This window comes from Anolis carolinensis, chromosome 3, assembly GCF_035594765.1.
Source record: "Anolis carolinensis isolate JA03-04 chromosome 3, rAnoCar3.1.pri, whole genome shotgun sequence".
NCBI classification, from domain to species: Eukaryota; Metazoa; Chordata; class Lepidosauria; order Squamata; family Dactyloidae; genus Anolis; species Anolis carolinensis.
The window spans coordinates 237,149,004-237,169,520 of NC_085843.1; the positions used below are offsets into that span (position 1 = coordinate 237,149,004).

The following is a 20,517-nucleotide window of genomic DNA, read 5'->3' on the forward strand; positions in this document are numbered from 1 at the left end:
ACCTCTTGAAAATTAATGGTCTCAGTTTGCTGGAATGTTTCTTTTGACTTCCTTTGGATCAGGAAGTAAGGAAAACTGGACAAGCTGAAACTACCAGATTTGAATTTCCATTCTTTGTTTGGAGAGAAGTGTTTCTTTGGCTCTGATATTATCAGTTCTAAACAATCACAGGAAAGAATATACAAAAGCCTTCACCCACTTAATGATTTTGAACTAGCAGTGAATAAACAAAAGCTAGGGATTTTATAAATTACAGTTGCCTTTTAAAAAAAATTGAAAGTTAATTAACTTCTGGAAGAAATAGCATTCTTCATTTCAAGTCACTGTTCTATTATGAATAGCTTTCTAAGTTGCTGTATTATTTCTTCTTTTGGTTCAGCATTTATAGAATGATGCATTGATATACACAGGATGAGTAGGACATGTTGTTAAGCAGAGCAATGTTCTCCTGTTTCTGCAATCTGGGAGATGCTGCTCCCATGAAAGTTCGGTGTTATTTAGCATTCTAAGAAAGAGCTATAACTTTCCGTGTCCTTTCGAAATGTTATGTTGCTATGGTCACATTAAACCTGCACAGTATCCTTATATGTCAGATTTTCCTTTGTGATGAGCCTTTTAAAATTGTTTCTCAAATAGCATTTAGTCATGTCATGTTGTAATTTCTGATTAATTCTTATAGTTTTAAAAGGAACTTGGAGTGTTGTACATGGGGGCCATTTGAAAAGCCCTTTTAATGGTAAAGCTTATTTTTAGGTACAAGGTTGCATTGGTTTACAAACACTATTAGTAAAAGCCATTGCACTAAAGCAGGGGTGTCCAAAGTACAATCCTAGGGTTAGTTGTGTCCTTCCAGATCTGTTTTTGTGGCCTTTGACTTCTGTTGGCTTCCGGTAACAACTTTTTAAAAGGAAGTTGCCTCTCCTTAAAGCATCTAGGAAGGACTTATCATATTTTAAATAGATAGTGTAGGGGGCTGCACTGCATAGCAGCAAGAATAACCACTTCTCAGAACTAGGAATGCACAGGCTCCCTCGAGTTTTAGGACAGGAAATCACTCCCGTGTTTATAACAGTTGTTCATCACTATGCTAAAAGAAGTCACAAGTCTAATGTAGATTCAGTGTGAGGTGAGGATTTAAGGAACAGAAGCAAAGAGGATACTTTCTTTACTCTGACTGCTGTGCTAGACAAGTAAATTTGGCAGATGCAATTTATCACACAATGAGGAGGAAAGCTGTAGTTGTCGAAATCCTCTCTTCTGCATTAGAGGTGTATGAATCCCGTCCTTTGAATCTGATCACCTAAATTGTCTTTTCTATGAATGTTTCAGGTTTAAAATCTCACATATCATTCTAAGAATTAAAAAAACAGGTTGACCAAAGTGGCATTAATTGTAGTTTGGAATAAGTGATTGTATATCTTTCAAATATGTAATTATATAACAAAAATTCACAAATATTTTGAAATTAAACAATGCCTTTGCAAATCCTTCTATCTAAAAATCCATTTCCCCCTAAAACTGGGGTTCAAGGTGGCTGACTGACTCGTGATTCTACCACGTAGAGCACAACCTACTGTTGGTTGTTTTGCCAGATATATTTTGTAGGTTTTATGTGGCATGTGTTTTGAGAGGCATCTCAGTCAAATAAAGCACATCATAGATCATATCCTGGAATCTTCTACAATGTTCAGACATTTTTTGACAGATAAATCCATCTGGTTCCCCCAAGGAAGGAAATTCGGGCAATTGTGGTACAGAGAACAATATTCTAGGAAATACAACCTCACTCAGGAATAAAGAGAGAATCATTGGACAGGAAATAACTTTTGAATAGAACATAAGAACTAAAGTATCCTCTACAATGACAGGAAAGAAAGAGAAGTGATCTCAAGCTGTGAAGGTCAAAATATTTTGTTGGGAAACAGAACCAAGTTTTTGAGTAGAGTTGTGAATATCTGAGATACTATGATTTCTAAACAAAGGGTTATATTAAACATAATATCTTCTGATAAATTGACCCCAAAAGTATATTTATATGACCCATAGAACCCACTTCATTCTCAGACTTGTTTATATATGTACAAGGTGAACCGAGAGACAGCTGAGAATTAGTATTCTCTTTCAAAATCTTGGATTCTTTAGCTATTTCTAAGCCTAAAATGTGATCAAAGTTACTTCAAATTGCAAGATTCTATCAATAAACTAAGATAATTAGCAAGTATAGTTGTGAGAGAAATATTCCCAGATTATCCAACTGTATTACAGGAGATATTGGGAAAAATTATCTCTGAGATTCTTTTTATGACACATTTAAGGGCACAAGTATTTAACACACTGATCAGTTAATTCTTAATTAGTAACAGTTAATATAAATTTTGCCCGTCATGGTATGCAACTTGTGGTCTCCTTAATTTTCTTTGATTTTTGCTCCCAATATCCTTTATTGTTGGCTATGTTGATTAGGGACAGTGGGATTTGCAGTCCAACATTAACTGGAGGGCTATAGATCAACTTCTTTTAAATGACTAAGTCAACTCTGCCCCAAAGTATCTGTTCTTGAAGGAGTAGAATGTGATATGAATGTTCTAAATTCACCATATTTTTATTCTAGATCGGGTGGAACAAGCCAGTGGGACCAAGGGCAAATTTTCTACACAATGATTGTTACAAAAAAAACCCCACATACTAGAAGTGTTTGAAAATTTACTTTTCATTTTTAAAACTTGTTTTTTTTCATGTTAAACAATGCAGGAGTGAGATCAATGAGACCTTTATTTTCACCCTTCCCCTCCCCTTTTTCAAAAAAGTGTGGTACTCTCTTTTTAAAAAGGCAAAAACAAATTTCCAGGATCTATAAACTAATCAGTCTGATCTTCATATCAGGAAATGTTTAGATACAGGGGCCTGTCTGAAAATATTTTGATGGCATTGCAATAACACAAGGTAACAAAAATTATGTTCCTGGTTTGAAAGTGTTATTTCCTGTTTAATTGTGTGGTACTTACTTTGAAAGTAGTTGTTATACTCCAGAAACTTCGTTTTTGTGGCTGCCACAAACTATTTTGAATTGTTTGAGACTCTTTGAGATATTCATTGAAAAACTATAGCAAAATGTGCTGTAGGATGGCCTGCACAAACAAAGTTTTTCTGCTAGAAACACTTAGGAAATGACATTTATAACCCAGGAACAAAAATTGTGTTACATAGTGTAATCAGTAGGAGCCAACATGGGTTTGTCAATAACAAATCCAGCCAAATTATCCTTATTTATATATATTTTTTCAATCAGGTTAATAGTTTAGTAGATAGTGGGAGTACTGTGGATGTTATTTATGTATTTATTCTAAGCTAAACAATCCCAAATATTACAGCTTTTTCCCACTGACAAATCGTTCCAGTTGCATGATCATCTTGGTTAACCATTCTAATATTCCCTGTACAGTACTCTGATAGGATTGTTTGAGAAGTGGACTTTTTGTGAAATGTGAGTTATGAAAGCATATTGTTGATTTGGTTTTAAATATAATAAACCCTCTAACATTTGACATTTTAGCCCAAGTGAGTAGGAGGATGGGTGGGATGAATGCATGACTTTGAAATTGGCATAGCTAGAATCCAGAAATGTTTTCGAGGTCAAAAGGAATGGAGAACAAAAACATGACCCTGCAGAGAAACAGAACATTTGTGTCAGGGTGAGAGTTTTAATTTCTCTTTCTTAAAGTCCATCACTAGTCTTTCATTTCTTGCATAAAAACTCCTTTGGTTTCTCATCCAACAAATTATATATGGCATGGCATTCTTAGTCTCTTATTATATGTACTTACTCATATCTCTCTAGTTGTTTTTGCAGTTCTTTCTGCAGAAGACTTTGCTCTTGAATATTAGATAACATGTGTAAAGTAAGTTGAACAAATTCCCTAGTCAAGAGACAGGAGGCATACTCACTTATCTAGTGAAAAATATTGGTTGAGGATTAGTAAGCATTTATGAAGCTACTGAATATAAATATTTAGATATGACTGCTCCAGTGTGACAAAATATGCCTTCACAAGCACCCAATTATTCTTGTTGTTGTGATTTAGGTGGCATTGATGGCTTCACTTTAGATTATGACGCTGGCTGTGACTTGACTCTTGTTCTGTTTTGTTTCCTCAGTAATATGACAGATGCCCTGGCGAATGCTGTATGTGAACGCTGTCGGGCTCGTTTTGACCCCACAGAGAGAATTGTGAACAGCAATGGGGAGCTGTATCATGAAAGCTGCTTTGTCTGTGCTCAGTGCTTCCGCCAGTTTCCAGATGGACTCTTTTATGATGTGAGATTTCCTTACTTTTGTCTCTTTGGAGCCTAAGTTTGTATCAAATGTCTTTGCAATTCTTAATATCTGCATCCTTTGCTTTTATAATAAACTGTAAAGTGATTCAACTTCTATGGGACACTACTTTTTGAAAAAAAGTTCTGGTTCAAAAAAACAACTAAATTACAAGGCATCCTTTGGTGCAGTTGCAAGAAAACTGAAGACATTTTAACCTGTTTTTAATTAACAGTCTAACTTTATGTGCAAACTCTGAACTGTGGTTAATTTTAACAGTTAGTGAAACAACTCCATAAAACATCTTGCAGTTGTTTCAGTAAGCCACATTTAACAATGGTTTGCCCAGTTTGAGAAATAAGAGCAAAGTGCAATTATTAAAATAAATTACAGTCTTTTTACAGATGTACCAGAGGAGAGAAGACAGGGATGTGATGAGTTGAAAGCCCATTCACTCAAAACCAAACTTATATCTGAATAGGGACAATAATATCCATAAAGAGGGTCTTTGTAGACAATGAAAGTCATGTTAGACCTTTGACATTTTTCTTGATATTGATTTCATAGAAACACTGTAAAATATAATCTAGTGATGGCTCCATGCGTTTAGCATGAGCACATGAACCAGTTGCAGAGTTCCACAGACAAACAGTATTGGTGATACTCCTAATTCAGAAAAAGAAATATTGTTGCTAAATAATATGGTGTGTTATCTGTATTTGCTTCTTATCTTCCTTATGTACCAGTTCTTCCAAAGTTGGGGGGCATAATTATGATGACATGAACAATATAAAATGTCTCTAACAACTGCAGCATTGGAAATACTGTTTTAAAGTAAGACCTGTAGAAATTGAGAAACAGTGGTTTAAAACTCCTGTGTATTCCAAATAACCATGCATACTATGTCTAAAGTTATGTGTTTCATAATATACTTATATATCCCTGCGTATCTTCCAGTTTGAAGGAAGAAAATATTGTGAGCATGATTTCCAGATGTTATTTGCACCATGCTGCGGAGAATGTGGTAAGTAGTCAAAGTATACATCCTCAAGCCATACATTTGGAAGGGGTACACAAATTAAAGAATTATTGATTATTTCCTTTCCAACAACACTGACACAAAACATAGAAACACCATAGTGCTAATTAAAATCAATAATCCACTTTGAGATTCTAAACTATATGTTCCTAAAATTCAGAATCTACCCAGTGAATCTGTAATGGACATTAGTGTGGAAAATGGTGAATGTGCGTCTGACTGATGTCATAGTCCTAGGCAAATCATTCATACGTTGTACAGTTTCTAGCCTGTAAAATAAGGATAGTGTCATCAATCACAGGACTGGTTTTAACTGATCTTAAACAATATCAATATACAAGGGTTATCCAGAAAGTAGATTACGTTTTGGAATTAAAAATGAACAAAGTATAGGAAAAATATTTATTATATGCAGTTGAAAGCCACATTTAAATGCTACTTTTAAACATAGTCCCCATTCAAATTTAGGTACTTATCATAGCGATGAATGAGCTTGGAAGTTCCTTCCTCATGAAATTTTCCTGCTTGTGTCTTTAACCAGTAGGTCACTTCTTCCTGCAGCTGCAGCTGCGCATCGTCCCTCGTGGCACGGGGGTGTCAGGGAGGGCGCCATGGGCTCACCTCGGAGGGCTTCTTCCCCTTGGGGAATCCTGGAGGGCTAGCTCTGTCGCCTTCCCTCCCCCCTTTGCCTGATCCTTGCCTTTCCCCATTGCTGCGGCTCGGGGGGGGGGGGGGAACCAGGTCAGTGTGCTGATATGGGCAACGCGGCGCGGGCAAAGCCGCCCGGACTCAGGTGTGCCCAGCCTCCTAATCCCGAGCTTTGCCCCTTTGGGTTGGAGTATCAACAGCTCAACAAGGCGCCAGGTCCCAGCAGCAGTAGGTCCGGGTTTGTTGTTGATGTTGTTGTCCTTGTGGGGCAGGAGGAGGAGGAGAGAGCCTGACCCGGGCAGGAGTTCACCACGGTCGCCATAACCTTCCTTGCCAACATCATTTGCAAGCATTTGCAAAACCTTAGAAATTGCAAATCGCTCTTCTAAAGTTTTGCAAATGCTTGCAAACGATGTCGGCAAGGAAGGTTATGGTGACTGTGGTGAATTCCTGCCTGAGTCAGGCTCCCTCCTCCTCCTGCTCCGCAAGGACGACAATAACAACAACAACAACAACAACAAACTCAGACTTACAGCTGCTGGGACCCGGCGCCTTGTTGAGCTGTTGATTCTCCGACCCAAAGGGGCAAAGCTCGGGATTAGGAGGCTGGGCACACCTGAGTCCGGGCGGCTTTGCCTGTCTCGACGCACTGACCTGGTTCCCCCCCCCCTGAGCCGCAGTGACGGGGAAAGGCGAGGATCAGGCAACGTGGGGAGGGAAGATGACAGAGCTAGGATTCCCCAAGGGGAAGAAGCCCTCCGAGGTGAGCCCATGGCGCCCTCCCTGACACCTCAGCGTCACAAGGGACGATGCGCAGCTGCAGCTGCAGGAAGAAGTGACCAACTGGTTGAAGTTGCAAGCGGGAGAATTTCATGAGGAAGGAATTGCCAAGCTCATTCATTGCTATGATGAGTACCTAAATTTGAATGGGGACTATGTTTAAAAGTAGTATTTAAGTGTGGCTTTCAACTACATATAATAAATATTTTTTCCTCTACTTTGTTCATTTTTAATTCCAAAACGTAATCTACTTTCTGGATAACCCTCATAAATAACTACATAAATAATATATTAATCATAGAATTCTTAGGAGATAATGATGGAAATAGAAATAGTCTTTTGAATTTAACTAATCTGGTCTGTCTCTTCCAAGGTGAATTCATCATTGGCCGAGTTATCAAGGCAATGAACAATAACTGGCACCCAGAATGCTTTCGCTGTGAGCTCTGTGATGTGGCTCTTGCTGATTTGGGCTTTGTGAAGAATGCTGGCAGGTAAGACAGAGGGCAAGACTATGAGAGAATTTTGGGGGCAGTAGCAGTTTGAACTTGGACTAGAACATTGTTGAGGTGGAGGGACTACTTCACTCTGTGGCTGCAGATGTTCCAAAATAGGACCAATAGTTAGTTACTAGTTAGGCATGACAAATCAGACTATTTATATTCCTGAAACTTAGAATTTATTATTATCATTTTTAGGAACACTAATTTGTTCCATCCTGTTTCTGTAGACTCCAAAGACATGCGCTTCTCTAAATATATTTTTCCAATATATATTTTTGGATAATTTTAGGCACACGTGGCAATTATACACAAATATACTCATTTCAACTAAGGTAGTAATTTCTCTCTGGTGTTTGTGTATATACTTCTCTGTTTTGTAAGCATTTCTCTTAGTGTATAGATTTTATACAAAATTTCTCCCTTTCATCTGAGAAATAGTTTTGAACATTCAGAGGAGTGAAAAAACTACATCATAATATCAATCCCACATTACGTTGAGGAGTGCTGATTTGATTGGTCCTAGTATAGATCATGCTGATGGACAGGAAAAAAAAGCTTAATAGTAAGACAAAAGACTTTTACTCTCTTATGCATTTTAATGTATACTATGTTAGAAAAGAAAGCAAAATACAAAGATAAAGGAAATAATAATATGGAGAATGGCATACAGAAAAAGACTTTCAGTGAATCACTGTAACAACATTCAGAACTGAACTTTTGGGTTCCTAGCATTCCAGACTGATCAATTAATAGAGTTTGTATTCACAAGTTTGTATTCACAATTCCTGCATATTAACTAGTTTAGGAAATATGAAAGCCCCCCAGTTCTCATTTACTGGGCAGTAGCTGGTGCAAGCAACAGTGGTCTGTTCACCTGTCAAATTGAGAAGCAGCTGACTAACATTTCCACCCCACTCACCGTCTGTGAGTGGTCTCTGAAACAAGAAGGAATTGTCACAAGAAGCCAGCTGACTTGCACCAGAGATCATTCACAAATGGGAGTGGAAACATCAAGCAGTGGCTTCCCAACTGACAGGATAACAGACTCCCGTCATTCCCAGTAGCTCCCAGTAAGTGAGGATGGGCAGGTAGGTGTTTGACTGGGAGATACTACTTAGCTATCTGAAGTGATTATGTAGCTAAGTAGGAGATACAGAATTGGAACTATCATATTTTCTAATTAATTATGTCATCTCATGATACAGCCAAAGTAAAATCAACTCAGTTTGTTTATTCTGGATTTTAGGAAATGTTCAGGTTGGATTTGCTCTGGGACCCATTTGTTGATCATTTGGTGCCCATGGTATCCACAGAACTTTCCAGTGCCATATTTCAAAGAAGTTTATTCTCTGTCATCTTACTTCACTGTCCAGCTTCTTTGCCCAAATTACATATATTATTTTATAGTATGAGTCCTCTGCAACAGCCTTCTCATGATTTTCATTTAACCTTCATGAACTGGTTAGTAGCAAATTGATTTAAAAGATGATGAATTAATGGCTGGTATCCCTGATACAATAGTTGGAAAATATGTTTATCAAGGTAATATACATTGTAAAAAAGCAGTCAAAATTCCATAGGTAAAATCCAAACTGCACATGAATCCACAGTGTGACCCCTAGGCAGGTATTATAGAAAATATGACTTCTGAACAACAAATTTGTTGTGCAGCATGCATGTACTTGTGATCAGAGGTGTAAACAATACCATATAAAATTACAGCAAAAACCTGATGTACCAAAATTGCAGTAATATTACATTGCCACAGAGATAGAAGTACTAGTGTACCTTTTTGTAACTAAAGATATTTGATTTGTTCAGGTGGATATGTTAAGTTCAGTCTGAATAAGAACAACTTGTTCAAAGCTGTTAAATTGAATTAATTAGTGATTTGTAGAAAAGTTTGAATTGAATTGTCTGCGTATATCAGATGAATACAAGAGAGATTCATTAAAAATTTGTACACATAAAAACATAAACATAAAATAAAATGAGTTGTGCTAAATAATTGTTCTAAATGTGTTGTTAAAGATTGTATTATCAGCCTACGTTGTAACAAAAAAGTGATTTAAATAGTATGGTGATATTTTATATCAATATTATACTTAGACAAAAAGTCAGATAATTGGGTTGCTGTGAGTTTTCCGAGCTGTATGGCCATGTTCCAGAAGAATTATCTTCTGATGTTTCACCCTCATCTATGGCAGGCATCCTCAGACCTCACAACCTCTGAGGATGCCTGCTATAGATGTGGGTGAAATGTCAGGAGGGAATGCTTCTGGAACATGGCCATACAGCCCGGAAATCTCACAGCAACCCAGTGATTCTGGTCATGAAAGCCTTCGACAAGTCAGCCAATTGTTTCTGTTGTAACATGATCCAAATATTCTTCCTTTGTTGAAGCTGACTTGGTAGAGGCTCTGAAGAGTTCCTTTTCTTATCGTTGCCACAACAAAGTTCATGATATTTTCCAAGCTCAGACTGCAGATTTGCTTACCTTTCTCAGTTTCCTCAGATTTGAAAAACTGGAGAGTTAGTTGACAGGAAAATCCTTTCAGAATGTACCGAATAAGAGTAAAGGAAAAAGCATGCACATATAATTACTATCAAATCTTAGCTATACAGTCTACTTGTTTAGAGCAATATATGCTGCAGATATGCTTTGATGCAGATTTTTAATATAATGCTGACTGTTTAGAACTTTATTCCTCAAACTCCAGTTATTCAATTATTTGTATTAATATCAGGCAGCAGAAGTGCAACATTTACGCCACATGTTTTAATGCTAGTGATATCTGTATACTCTGACAATACGGTTTTCTGGAAATTAGTACTTTCCAGTGATATATATCAGTGGTTCTCAGCCTATGGGTCCCAGATGTTTTGGCCTACAACTCCTAGAAATCTCAGCCAGTTTACCAGCTATTAGGATTTCTGGGAGTTGAAGGCCTAATCATCTGGGGACCCACGGGTTGCGAACCACTGATATACATGCATACATTTCTATGACCTGACATCCAGGTTAGGATGAGATGCAGGTACCTCTCATGGAGAGGAATTGTGATGCAGGAGGCCATGAAAGCCCTAATATAACCATGCAAACCTCTGTGGGTGTAAACCTACGGCCAGCCGTATTTCTACCAGTTGAATGCCCTAAAACCCTAGGTAGAGGATAGCTTGGCTTAGATGGTCCTAAAGCCCCTTCTTTCCTTTCCAAACCCAGAACCTGCCCCTAAGTAATGCGAGTTTAGAATGGAGCAGTAGGTTAAAAGAAAATAAGGAAGACCAGAACAAAGAGGAAAGGAGAACACTTTCTGTCGTATATGGCATGAGCCAGAAATGTTTTGAGTGTGGCATCCAGCACAATATTTCCTTCGCTTCATTAAAATTGTTTCAAATATTGCCGTAAATGTGAAATATGATAAGTGTTTATATTCTTGGAGATACACTGATCTGCTTTTTAGGTGATATAATTGTGTTAGATAGAAAAGTCCTTTTTTAAAAAAAGTAGTTGTTTTAATCTTTTTACAGTTCAGATTTAGCACTTAAGGAGCTATCATTTGTTTTCCCATCATAACTTGATGGTAGCCTTGCTGACCTTTTGCTGCAAAACAAGCCACACAAGGCCTCTCTGAACTTTTCAGCCACAAAGAAATACATGACGGGATCCAAGGCACCATTTAGACTGGTGAGACAGGAAGTGATGCGATTGCCAAGAGCCAGAATCCGCTGCATTTCACAGGAGGTCTTCATGCCATCATAATTGAGGATATAAATGTAGCGGTTGATGTGATAAGGCACAAAGCAAACTAAGAAGATCATAAGAACCATGATGATCATTTTGATGGCTCTTTCCTTTAGATGATTCTCAATTCGGTTCCCCTTCTTCAGGCTTCGTATAATCAATAAGTAGCAAGTCACTGTAGTAACAAACGGAAGGGTGAATGCCACAGCCAGGGACACTAGAGCATGGCGTGAAGCCTTTTCTCTATAAAGCTGCAAGCAGATAGTGGTATTGTTCATCTCAGCTGTCTGAACACTTAACAAAAGGGGTGCCATTGCCACAGCCACTATGACCCACAAGAAAGCACAGGCCAAATGGGCATAGAGTGACCTGCGAAGTTTGAGGGACTTTACAGGGTGCACAATAGCGAGGAAGCGGTCTATGCTGATGCACATGAGGAAGTAAATACTGGCATACATGTTGAGGTAGAAAAGGAAGCCTGTGAGCCGGCATGGAATCTCTCCAAACGGCCAGTGGTTGCCTGAAAAGTGGTACACTAGCCGAGTTGGCAATACTAGTACAAAACACAGGTCGGCGACAGCAAGATGCATCAGAAAAATGTTGGCTGGAGTGTCTGACTTCTGGTCCCGGATGAAAAGCCATAGAGCCAGAGCATTGCCAATGAAGGCTAAGATGAAATCCAGAAGGTAGAAAATAGCAAAAAGGATGTTCTCCATGTGAGTCTCCTTGCCACATTGCTCTGATTTTTCCAGGGAAGTGTTGAAGAGAAAGCCTGGAAAGTCTGCTTGGCTATTCATTCCTCACTGTAGATCTTGGAATATGAGCCTGAAATAATAAAAGAAGAAACCCAGAGGAGTGATCTTATTATGGTAGTTGGATAATATGTTGTTTACTTAAATTTTTAATGAACACCTAAAGTGGTATTCCCCAAACAAAGGAAGGCTTTCCTCCATTCCTACAACATCTCTGAAGGCTTCCCTAAAGACCACCTTATAGTTTGAAACGCTTGTAAAACATTGTCATAATTGTGAAAGGGAAGGCCACCAAAACAGGAATCTGATGATATTTTACAGATCAGCAGACCATGCCTGTTTTCCCTTACCCAACTGTTTTAACTATAGCAGTATCAAGATCTTTAGTAGTCCTGTAAGTAGTGTGTAGTGTTTTTTCTTAACCCCACTATTATAGTAGAAAAGGGACATGCCTTTATAATTTCTCACACATTGTTATGGCTTCAAAAGCAGTTTGGACATATCTTTGAATTTAAAAGGTGCATAATGACTGGATGTGAATTTCCAAATCATTTTGGGATACATCTGCTATCATCCCGCATCATTCACTATCCTGAAAAGAGTGGTTCATCAACATTTGTCAGGTCACAATACATTCCCTACTCCTGTTATGTAAAGGTAGTTGCTAACAAGCTCTTGTTGTTAATTATTATTATTATATTTGTATTTATGTATACCCCACTCTGTCTCTCCCAGAGAACACAGAATTTCTGTGTTCTCAATATTCGAATCAAAGAACATGAAAGGCACTGCAGACGAATTCAACCAGAAAGTCAGCTATAGAAGAGCAAATAATAAATCAACCTGAACACAAGGGTATTATTTGAGAATATAGAAATTTGGGACCTCTCTGACAACCATTATGTCAGACTACAAAGAGAAGCCATCGAAATCCACAAGCACAGGGACAATTTCAACAGGAAGAAGGAAACCATGAAAACTAACAAAATCTGGTTATCAGTATTTTTTTTTAAAAAAAACCAGAATCAAGACAGTGAATAATGAACTCTACTCAGAAACAAGAGAACTCCAGACAATAAGTAATCAAGCGCCAGCGAACACCTCCTAAACAGAAGATGCCTCTACGCTACAAAGGCCAGGCTCCCTCTATGCAGATGTCCTCACTGATTGACTTAGCTTTTGATACACCAGTTATTTTCTATAGTTAGTTAATAATATGTTTACCTATTGTATTTATGTAAATTATGTAATTTACAGTTTATGCAATTATAATTGCGTGCATCTATTTTGGTTGCTATAGTATGGCATTCCATTGTATAGTTATCAATGTTATTAACAGTCAGTCCTACATATCCACAAATTCCATCATTCATACCTTGATTTATATATTTTTAACTCCAGAAACAACAAAACTTGATTTTGCCATTTTATATGTGAGACACTATGCCATTATATGTAAAGGGACTTGAACCTCCTAGGGTTTTGCATCCTGGGTGCATTGCAATAGGTTATGATTTTTGGTCTAGATCGGAAATGGAAAATATATCATTATAATAGTAAATAGTCATAATATATAGGAAAATTACATTTTAATAATGTTTTTAAGTCCACAGTTCCTGATTTAAGCAAACATAAATTGGATTCTTATCCTTATGGGATTGCACTCTTAGTTGTGTTTATAGTAATCTTCTAGGTACTGCTATATACAACATAAAGGTAGAATGTATGTATTTGTAAATAAATAAATATAAAAATGAATGCTTCTTCATGTTAGATGTTATACAAAACAGGGAAATGTGCTATATACAATTAAAAGCATACATCTGGAGTTTGCAACTGTCAGGGCCTGAATCATATTGGTTGTCTTGACTAGAATAGACCCATTGAATCAATGGATTTACATATGTGTTGACTCACGATTCAGTAATTGAGTCAATTGGTTTAGTGTAGTTCAGACTACAAATAGAGTTCAACCCTATATGGAGAACATAAGGTGTTGTAGATTTAGACTGCATTCTAAGTATAGTTATTGCAGCACGTGAACTTTGAACTTAGTGGAACTTTGGATGATATATGCTTTGTATTGAACTATTGAGCCATTCAATGCCTGATACAAAAACAACCTCAGGTTGATCCAAGGAATTCTGGGATAAAGGACCAGTAACTGTTCTTATTTTGTGGATGTAAAAGCCAATGCTATTTTGCACTAATTGGAACACATTCTAGTACTAATTGGAACACAGAGATCCTTTTCAATAGTATGAAGTGTCCTTCTACCATCTGACCACAGAGTGGTTCCCCCATACAGCATTTCTGAAAAGCGAGATGAGGAATATCCTCCCCAAGCACCAGGAACTTGCCCCATTTCACACATGCTTTATTATGAGCTTGATTGGGCAGTCTATGTTATGTTGTTCCTCCAAGCTTCTTAAAATTTAGTTAATGGAATTATAATATAATACATTACTCCTGATAACCTTTGAGGATAAGAGCACTATTTCTATTGCCTCAAAGATTTTTAATGGCAAATGTGTAAACAGTACAGTTAAAAGACATTTAAAGGAATCCTGCTGAACAATAATACATGCATTTCTTTATAATCCTATTAGGGGTTTATATAAGATGCCCCATTGCTTATTTTAATGAGTACAAAACAGAATAGTGAAATAGTTAGCAAGTTAAGACTACTCTTGGTATTAAATTTCTGTTGCTGCTATCTTAATATATGTAGTACCTGTGGAGAACTGGTCAGTGTTTTCCTGCCAGCTTCCACAGAACAAGCATGTCAGTAGTATAAAGAAAAATCTAACATAATGTGTGATTCACATGTCAAAGTTTTGCTTTACTAGATGCAATTTTAAGCAGCCTTCGTCTTGAGAGCTACTTAAATGTCAGTTAATGTCAACAAGAAGATTTTTAAAACACATTTCCTCTTGTACAATTCACATTCAAATGTTTGCATGGTATTTGTCTGGTCTTTCCATTGCCACAACATAGTGAAACCTCTCTAGAATAAACTTTTAAAATTATTCTCTTTTCACTGATGTACAGTAGAATATTAGGTATATAGAAACTTTGGCATTTGGAAATGATTTATTATTCAAGCTTAAATCGTGTTATTGCAAAAGCTCAGAATGAATAAGAAGGCAACTGTCTTACCACCTCCTCCTGCATTTTATTACAACTATGCTACTAGATGCAGTACTTGTTGTAGTAAAAGTGTGACCATGCTGTATTCAATTAGCAGCTATCCACAGTACTATAGTGGTAAGAGATGTATGAAATAAAGCTTTGGACACATAACTTCTTGAACGTTGTGCTATTCATTAAAACTCATTTTCTTCCTACTTACAAATACAATATTCTGGATAGTTCTGGGTTTCACAAGGTCTTGATGTCAACAGGAGTAACCTCTTATTTGCAATAGCTTTACATTTCTTTTTATTCTCATGCCTTGAAATTTTGTGGGTTCTTTGAATGAACTTGAAGAGGCTACTACCGTTGGTTGTTTTTTTAAAAAAAGATTTTTTACACTTAGATCATTTTCACATAGATTTCTAAAAGTGTATTGTAGCACCATTTGTACTATATTTTACATATATAAAAGCTGTTAATGTATGATAGAATACAGAAGAAAAATGGAAATTATTGAACATATATATTGCTTTGCAGAAAACAAAGTACAAACTTTGTATGTGAGAATGCCCTCATTGTGCCCAGATTACCCATTGTACTTTCCCATCACCAGACTCTCAAACCTACACCCCCAAGAAATTTACTTGTTGTTCTAAGGGAGAATATGCTAACTTTTCTAGTTCAAAACCTTACATAGGTTAGTCTCAAAGTTGAAACCAGTGGTCTTACCTCTTGCAGCTTCAGATCCGATCAAGGTGAGAGGTTAAAAAAAAAAGTGTTGCAGTGCTAGAAAGAGAGCAAAGCTGAAAACTGTGTGATCCGGAAGGCACAGACAGTGGCAAACACGGTGGAAGGGGGAAGCTGCTCTATATAGAGCCCTGTTAGTGATGATAATCCATTATCATCTTGTCCGCATAAGAGGAGGGTAGATAACACACTTGTTGTGAAAGACAGTTTTCATTCCAGCTGAGTTCTTGGAAGAGGGAGTTGTTATTGCATTTATGAATATTCCAGTGTTAGTTCTGCTCATGAAACTCTCTTTCTCTCTCCCCCTCCCTCCCTCCCTCTCTCTCTGCCTTTTACACTAATTCTTTGGAGCCCTCTGACTGTCTTGGAGGGCTTGGAGAGAGTTGTGGAGAGGGAGGGGACATTTGGTACTACAGACACAACAGGACATTTCAGAAGGGGATAATTCCATACTAGTGGGAATGGGGGTGAGAAGAACGGCTGCCATAGAAACGGCTCTGTGATTCGAAGACCTCCCTTTGCTTGCAGTGGAGGAAGGGTCTATAGGATGGTAGAGGGGGGCTCCCAAATGAGCCAGGGTGATAATGGTTTGTCAGTGGAAAGGGCTGAAGGCCCCTTCTTTAGTTGAACGAGAAGGGTCTCTTTTCAGGACATAGGCTATAGGGTCTCAGTGTCCTGCCCTGTATAATTAGACTCCATTCCACAGTGTGGAATAAAACTGATTCCTTTATCCCAAAAGAAACACAGCTGCGTGCCCCCATTTATAAAGACATGCTGTCTGCTTTCCTTCTAGGGACTGTGACTCTTGTCTGGGATGGCAGTATCTTCAGCTCTAGGGTAGAACAGAGAAGAACAACTTGTGAAGAGGGATTGTTAATGACATTCCTTTCCTCTTATGCTCACTGAGACTTTCTATTTGAGACTCATAAAACTACAAGGTTACACAACGGCCTTCTAGTATTGAGATTTATTATTAGCTTCATTTTTCTTATGAAGACCCTAGAGGCTGAATGACCTGCCTTGATCTCATGGGAAGCCCACGGGAATGCCTAACTTAGATCCCAGGTGTCTCAGCTCATTTCCAATTGAAGTTTGCACTGGGTTTCTGTGAGTTTTCTGGGCTGTATGACCATGTTTCAGAAGCATTCTCTCCTGACATTTCGCCCACATCTATTGCAGGCATCCTCAGAGGTTGTGAGGTCTGTTGGAAACTAGGCAAGTGGGGCTTATATATCTGTGGAATGGCCAGGGTAGGAGAAAGAACTCTTGTCTCTTGGAGGCAAGTGTGAATGTTGCAATTGGTTAACTTGATTAGCATTGAATAGCTTTGCAGCTTCAAAGCCTGTCTGCTTCCTGCTTGGGGGAATCCTTTGTTGAGAGTTGTTAGCTGGCCCTGATTGTTTCCTGTGTCAACCAGAGAAGTTAGCCATAGCAGACCACTTGATGAACCAACGTGGACACGGCATATTATTTGAGAACACAGAAATGCTGGACCACTCTAACAACCACCATGTCAGACTACACAGAGAAGCCATTGAAATCCACAAGCATGTGGGCAATTTCAACAGAATGAAGAAACCATGAAAATGAACAAAATCTGGCTACCAGTATTTTAAAAAACCTCTAAAATTGGGACAGTATATAAAGAACAATACTCAGAAGACCGGGGAATTCCAGACAAGAAACAATCAGGGCCAGTTAACACCTCCCAACAACGAATTCCCCCAGGCAGGAAGAAGCCAGGCTTTGAAGCTGCAAGGGTATTCAATGCTATTCAAGGTGATCAATTGCAACATTCACACTTGCCTCAAGCAGAACAAGAGAAAACTCGCAGCAACCCAGTGTTGACATGAAAGCCATCGACAACACATTGAAGTTTGCACTCTTCAATCTACCAACTCATCTCTGTGATTGCGAACTCAACTTCACTGAGTAAAGGAGAGCAAATGTTCAGAAATTCATCTGTTTCACATTGTTTATATTCATAAAGATGCACTCAGAATTTGCTTCTCCTTATTATTCCTTTCACTTTTCTTAGCTATGGGCATTAAAATTGCACTAAAAAAGCTTAAATAAGTGTGCTGATATTTTTATTATTTAAAAAAATCAGCTTTACTTTTGCCAGTTTAGCATTAATAAATGCCCTTCATGCCAAAGCAAACATTATTTACCACTAACAGCCATTTTTGCAAGTCAGCATTCATTTTTTTCTGGCAAGGATAGTTGCAAAGCAGCCAACCATGTGTAGATTATCCCTGTTATTGCTCAGAAAGATGCCACTCAACAGTTGTCTTTCTCTCTAGGCACCTCTGCAGACCTTGCCACAATCGTGAGAAAGCAAAAGGCCTGGGCAAATATATTTGCCAGAAATGCCATCTGATAATTGATGAGCAACCTCTGATGTTCAGGAATGACTCTTATCATCCAGATCACTTCAGCTGCAGTCACTGTGGGTATGTTGACCATCTTCTAGATAGTACTGAGGAGCAAGTGCAAATACAGGGAAAGCGTTCTTCTGTAAATTCTTCAGGGGCCAAGAGATCTTCACAATAAACTTTGCTGACACCAAGCAGACTGACAAATAAGTTTGGTTTGTATGAAATCTAAAAGCACCTGAAGTGGAAAATTGGGGGAAATGCTGCAATTGTGTTGAGCTGTTTAAGATCTCCACTAACATAGTGAATTGTTCAGATGGAAATATCCTGGCAGGACATGAACAATTTTGAAGAACCAGTTGTGAAAGCTTTTAGGTTTGAAGGGTATTGTAGTTTACAATGGTTTAAAATTACTACTCTATCTTGCTTATCTAACATGCTTGAAACTAGATTTGTGAAATCAAAGTGACAATTATAAAGTAGGATTTTGAAACTGTGTATCATGATTTTGAGTGGGATAGCAGCTTTCGATACCATTGACTATGGTATCCTCCTGGACCGCCTTGTGGGAATGGAGCTAGGAGGCACTGTTTGCAGTGGTTCCAGTCCTTCCTGGAGTACAGAAGATGGTGCTGAGGGACTCCTCCTCGACCCATGGTCTTTGTCCTGTGGGGTCCTGCGGGGTGCAGTATTGTACCCCATGTTTTTAACATCTACATGAAACCTCTGGGAGAGATCATCCAAAGTTTTGGAGTTCAGTGCCATCTGTATGCAGATAACACTTAACTCTATGTTGTGCTAGTTGTCAATTACGTTGATGTTGGTTTTTTAAAATAATGTATTCCTTTTATTAGATTAAGAACTTCTGTCTGCCCCTATTTGGCTGGAGTTCAGAATCCAACTAGTTCAGTTATATAAAGTGGAGGTTGGCATGTATTACTTGGGACAAGATTTGCTGTAATTATTTGTGTTATGTGCAGGAAAGAGCTGACTGCTGAAGCCAGGGAGTTGAAGGGGGAGCTCTATTGCCTGCCATGCCATGACAAGATGGGCATTCCAATTTGTGGAGCCTGCCGTCGACCCATTGAGGGACGCGTGGTCAATGCTCTGGGGAAACAGTGGCACGTGGAGGTGAGAATTTCCCTTTCCCATTTGCTGTGTAATGCATTTTTCAGAATGGCTGTTAATGCATACTGTTCATGTTTCTAGCATATTTCAAAGTAATATTACAGTTCTTTTAAAGAGATAGAATATTTTTTTAAATGACTGAAAAGTCATTATCTGTATTTATTTAGATCTACATTGCCCTACAAGTTTTGGTAGAAACCCAATAGTACATGAAAATGCTTTGTGTGGAGATAATAGTCATTGCAATTAATAAGATCCTACCAAAATTGACAAAGCTTTTTCCATTAAGATGTATGTAATGTGCACAATTCAGAAAAATGACAAGTCTTCCCAAGGAAATAGACTCCACAGACAGGGATAGTCACAGTGAACCTTTTTGTTTGTGTGCTAAGTCGACACAACACAGGTACACAAACATTAATCTTAGTAATATACTTATTCTATGTACAAAATGAATGTTTTAGCGCCTTATAGACTAACTGAGAAAAAGAAATTGGTTTCATAAACTTTCTAGATTAAATCTACTTCATGGATAATGTTATCATAATATGATGTGATTTACATTTGTTAACTATCCCCACACAAGTTCTTATCTGTGTGTGAATAGTCATCGAAATGCAAAACTTGTGGGCATGGTGATAACTTGACACGTTTTAGTGATGGTCACTGGGGGACAAAGGCAGGAGGAAATATGTTGCCTAAAGCCATGGTGAGTAGATAGACATGAATGGTGGAGTGAGTTATTGGGACATAGCATGATGCAGGCTGGGAAACAGAAAGGAGATGTGATGAAGTGGCCAAGGCAGCCCTCATGAGATTGGGTGTTAACTAGTGTTATACTATGTGGTGTGTGCCAGGAAACCATTGTCTTTGTTGGATCCACTGATATTCCAAGCTAACACAGCTGTGTTTATTTTGTGTTATATAGATAATTAGTCCTTTTTTAGGATGTTGTTTCAAGGCCTATTTTGATTTTATGATTATATACCGCTCTGAAAAAGTTGAAAGGCAACCAGAACACAAATATTACACAGGAGCATTGGTGTAATGTATCTCAGTGACTAATCTCTATTAGGAAATAAACTTTTTCGGGATATAAACAACCAATCATATAAATTCCTTCATGCTATGTTTAATACTTAAAGGTATTGTTGCCATAATGTGATGTGGTTCACATTTGTTGGCTATCCCCATACTAACACTCCAGAAGAACAAAGGGCTGAGGCTTGTAACCAAGTGGTGCTCATATAAGGCTGTTGCAACTGCAATGACAACAAAAATCTGAAGAAATAACAATGAATGCTTATAAATAGACTCACAACTCACTTTTGAAGTATTTAATTTTAATTCCAC

General features: G+C 38.0%; 2 protein-coding genes across 4 annotated transcripts in view; one reads left to right on the forward strand and one right to left on the reverse strand.

The window, feature by feature from the left end:
• The window catches only part of lims2 (LIM zinc finger domain containing 2), a 38,113-nt gene that overhangs the window by 8,122 nt on the left and 9,474 nt on the right, over window positions 1-20,517 (forward strand). For all 3 annotated transcript variants that reach the window (XM_008106473.3, XM_062976400.1, XM_003218441.4), the window contains exons 2-6: window positions 4,156-4,315; window positions 5,270-5,336; window positions 7,153-7,273; window positions 17,965-18,114; window positions 19,017-19,167. In XM_008106473.3, coding sequence (XP_008104680.2) covers window positions 4,156-4,315; window positions 5,270-5,336; window positions 7,153-7,273; window positions 17,965-18,114; window positions 19,017-19,167 — 649 coding nt within the window. The remainder of the gene's footprint in view (window positions 1-4,155; window positions 4,316-5,269; window positions 5,337-7,152; window positions 7,274-17,964; window positions 18,115-19,016; window positions 19,168-20,517) is intronic.
• gpr17 (G protein-coupled receptor 17) lies at window positions 7,856-16,008 on the reverse strand. The gene is made up of 2 exons (XM_003218387.4): window positions 15,644-16,008; window positions 7,856-11,852 (listed from the first exon to the last, which is right to left on the reverse strand). The coding sequence occupies exon 2, from the start codon at window positions 11,822-11,824 to the stop codon at window positions 10,808-10,810; it is 1,017 nt and encodes a 338-aa protein (XP_003218435.1). The 5' UTR covers window positions 11,825-11,852; window positions 15,644-16,008; the 3' UTR covers window positions 7,856-10,807.

Excerpts from the sequence above, each read along its gene's own strand:
- gpr17 (XM_003218387.4), bottom strand. The coding sequence starts at position 11,824 with ATGAATAGCCAAGCAGACTTTCCAGGCTTTCTCTTCAACACTTCCCTG.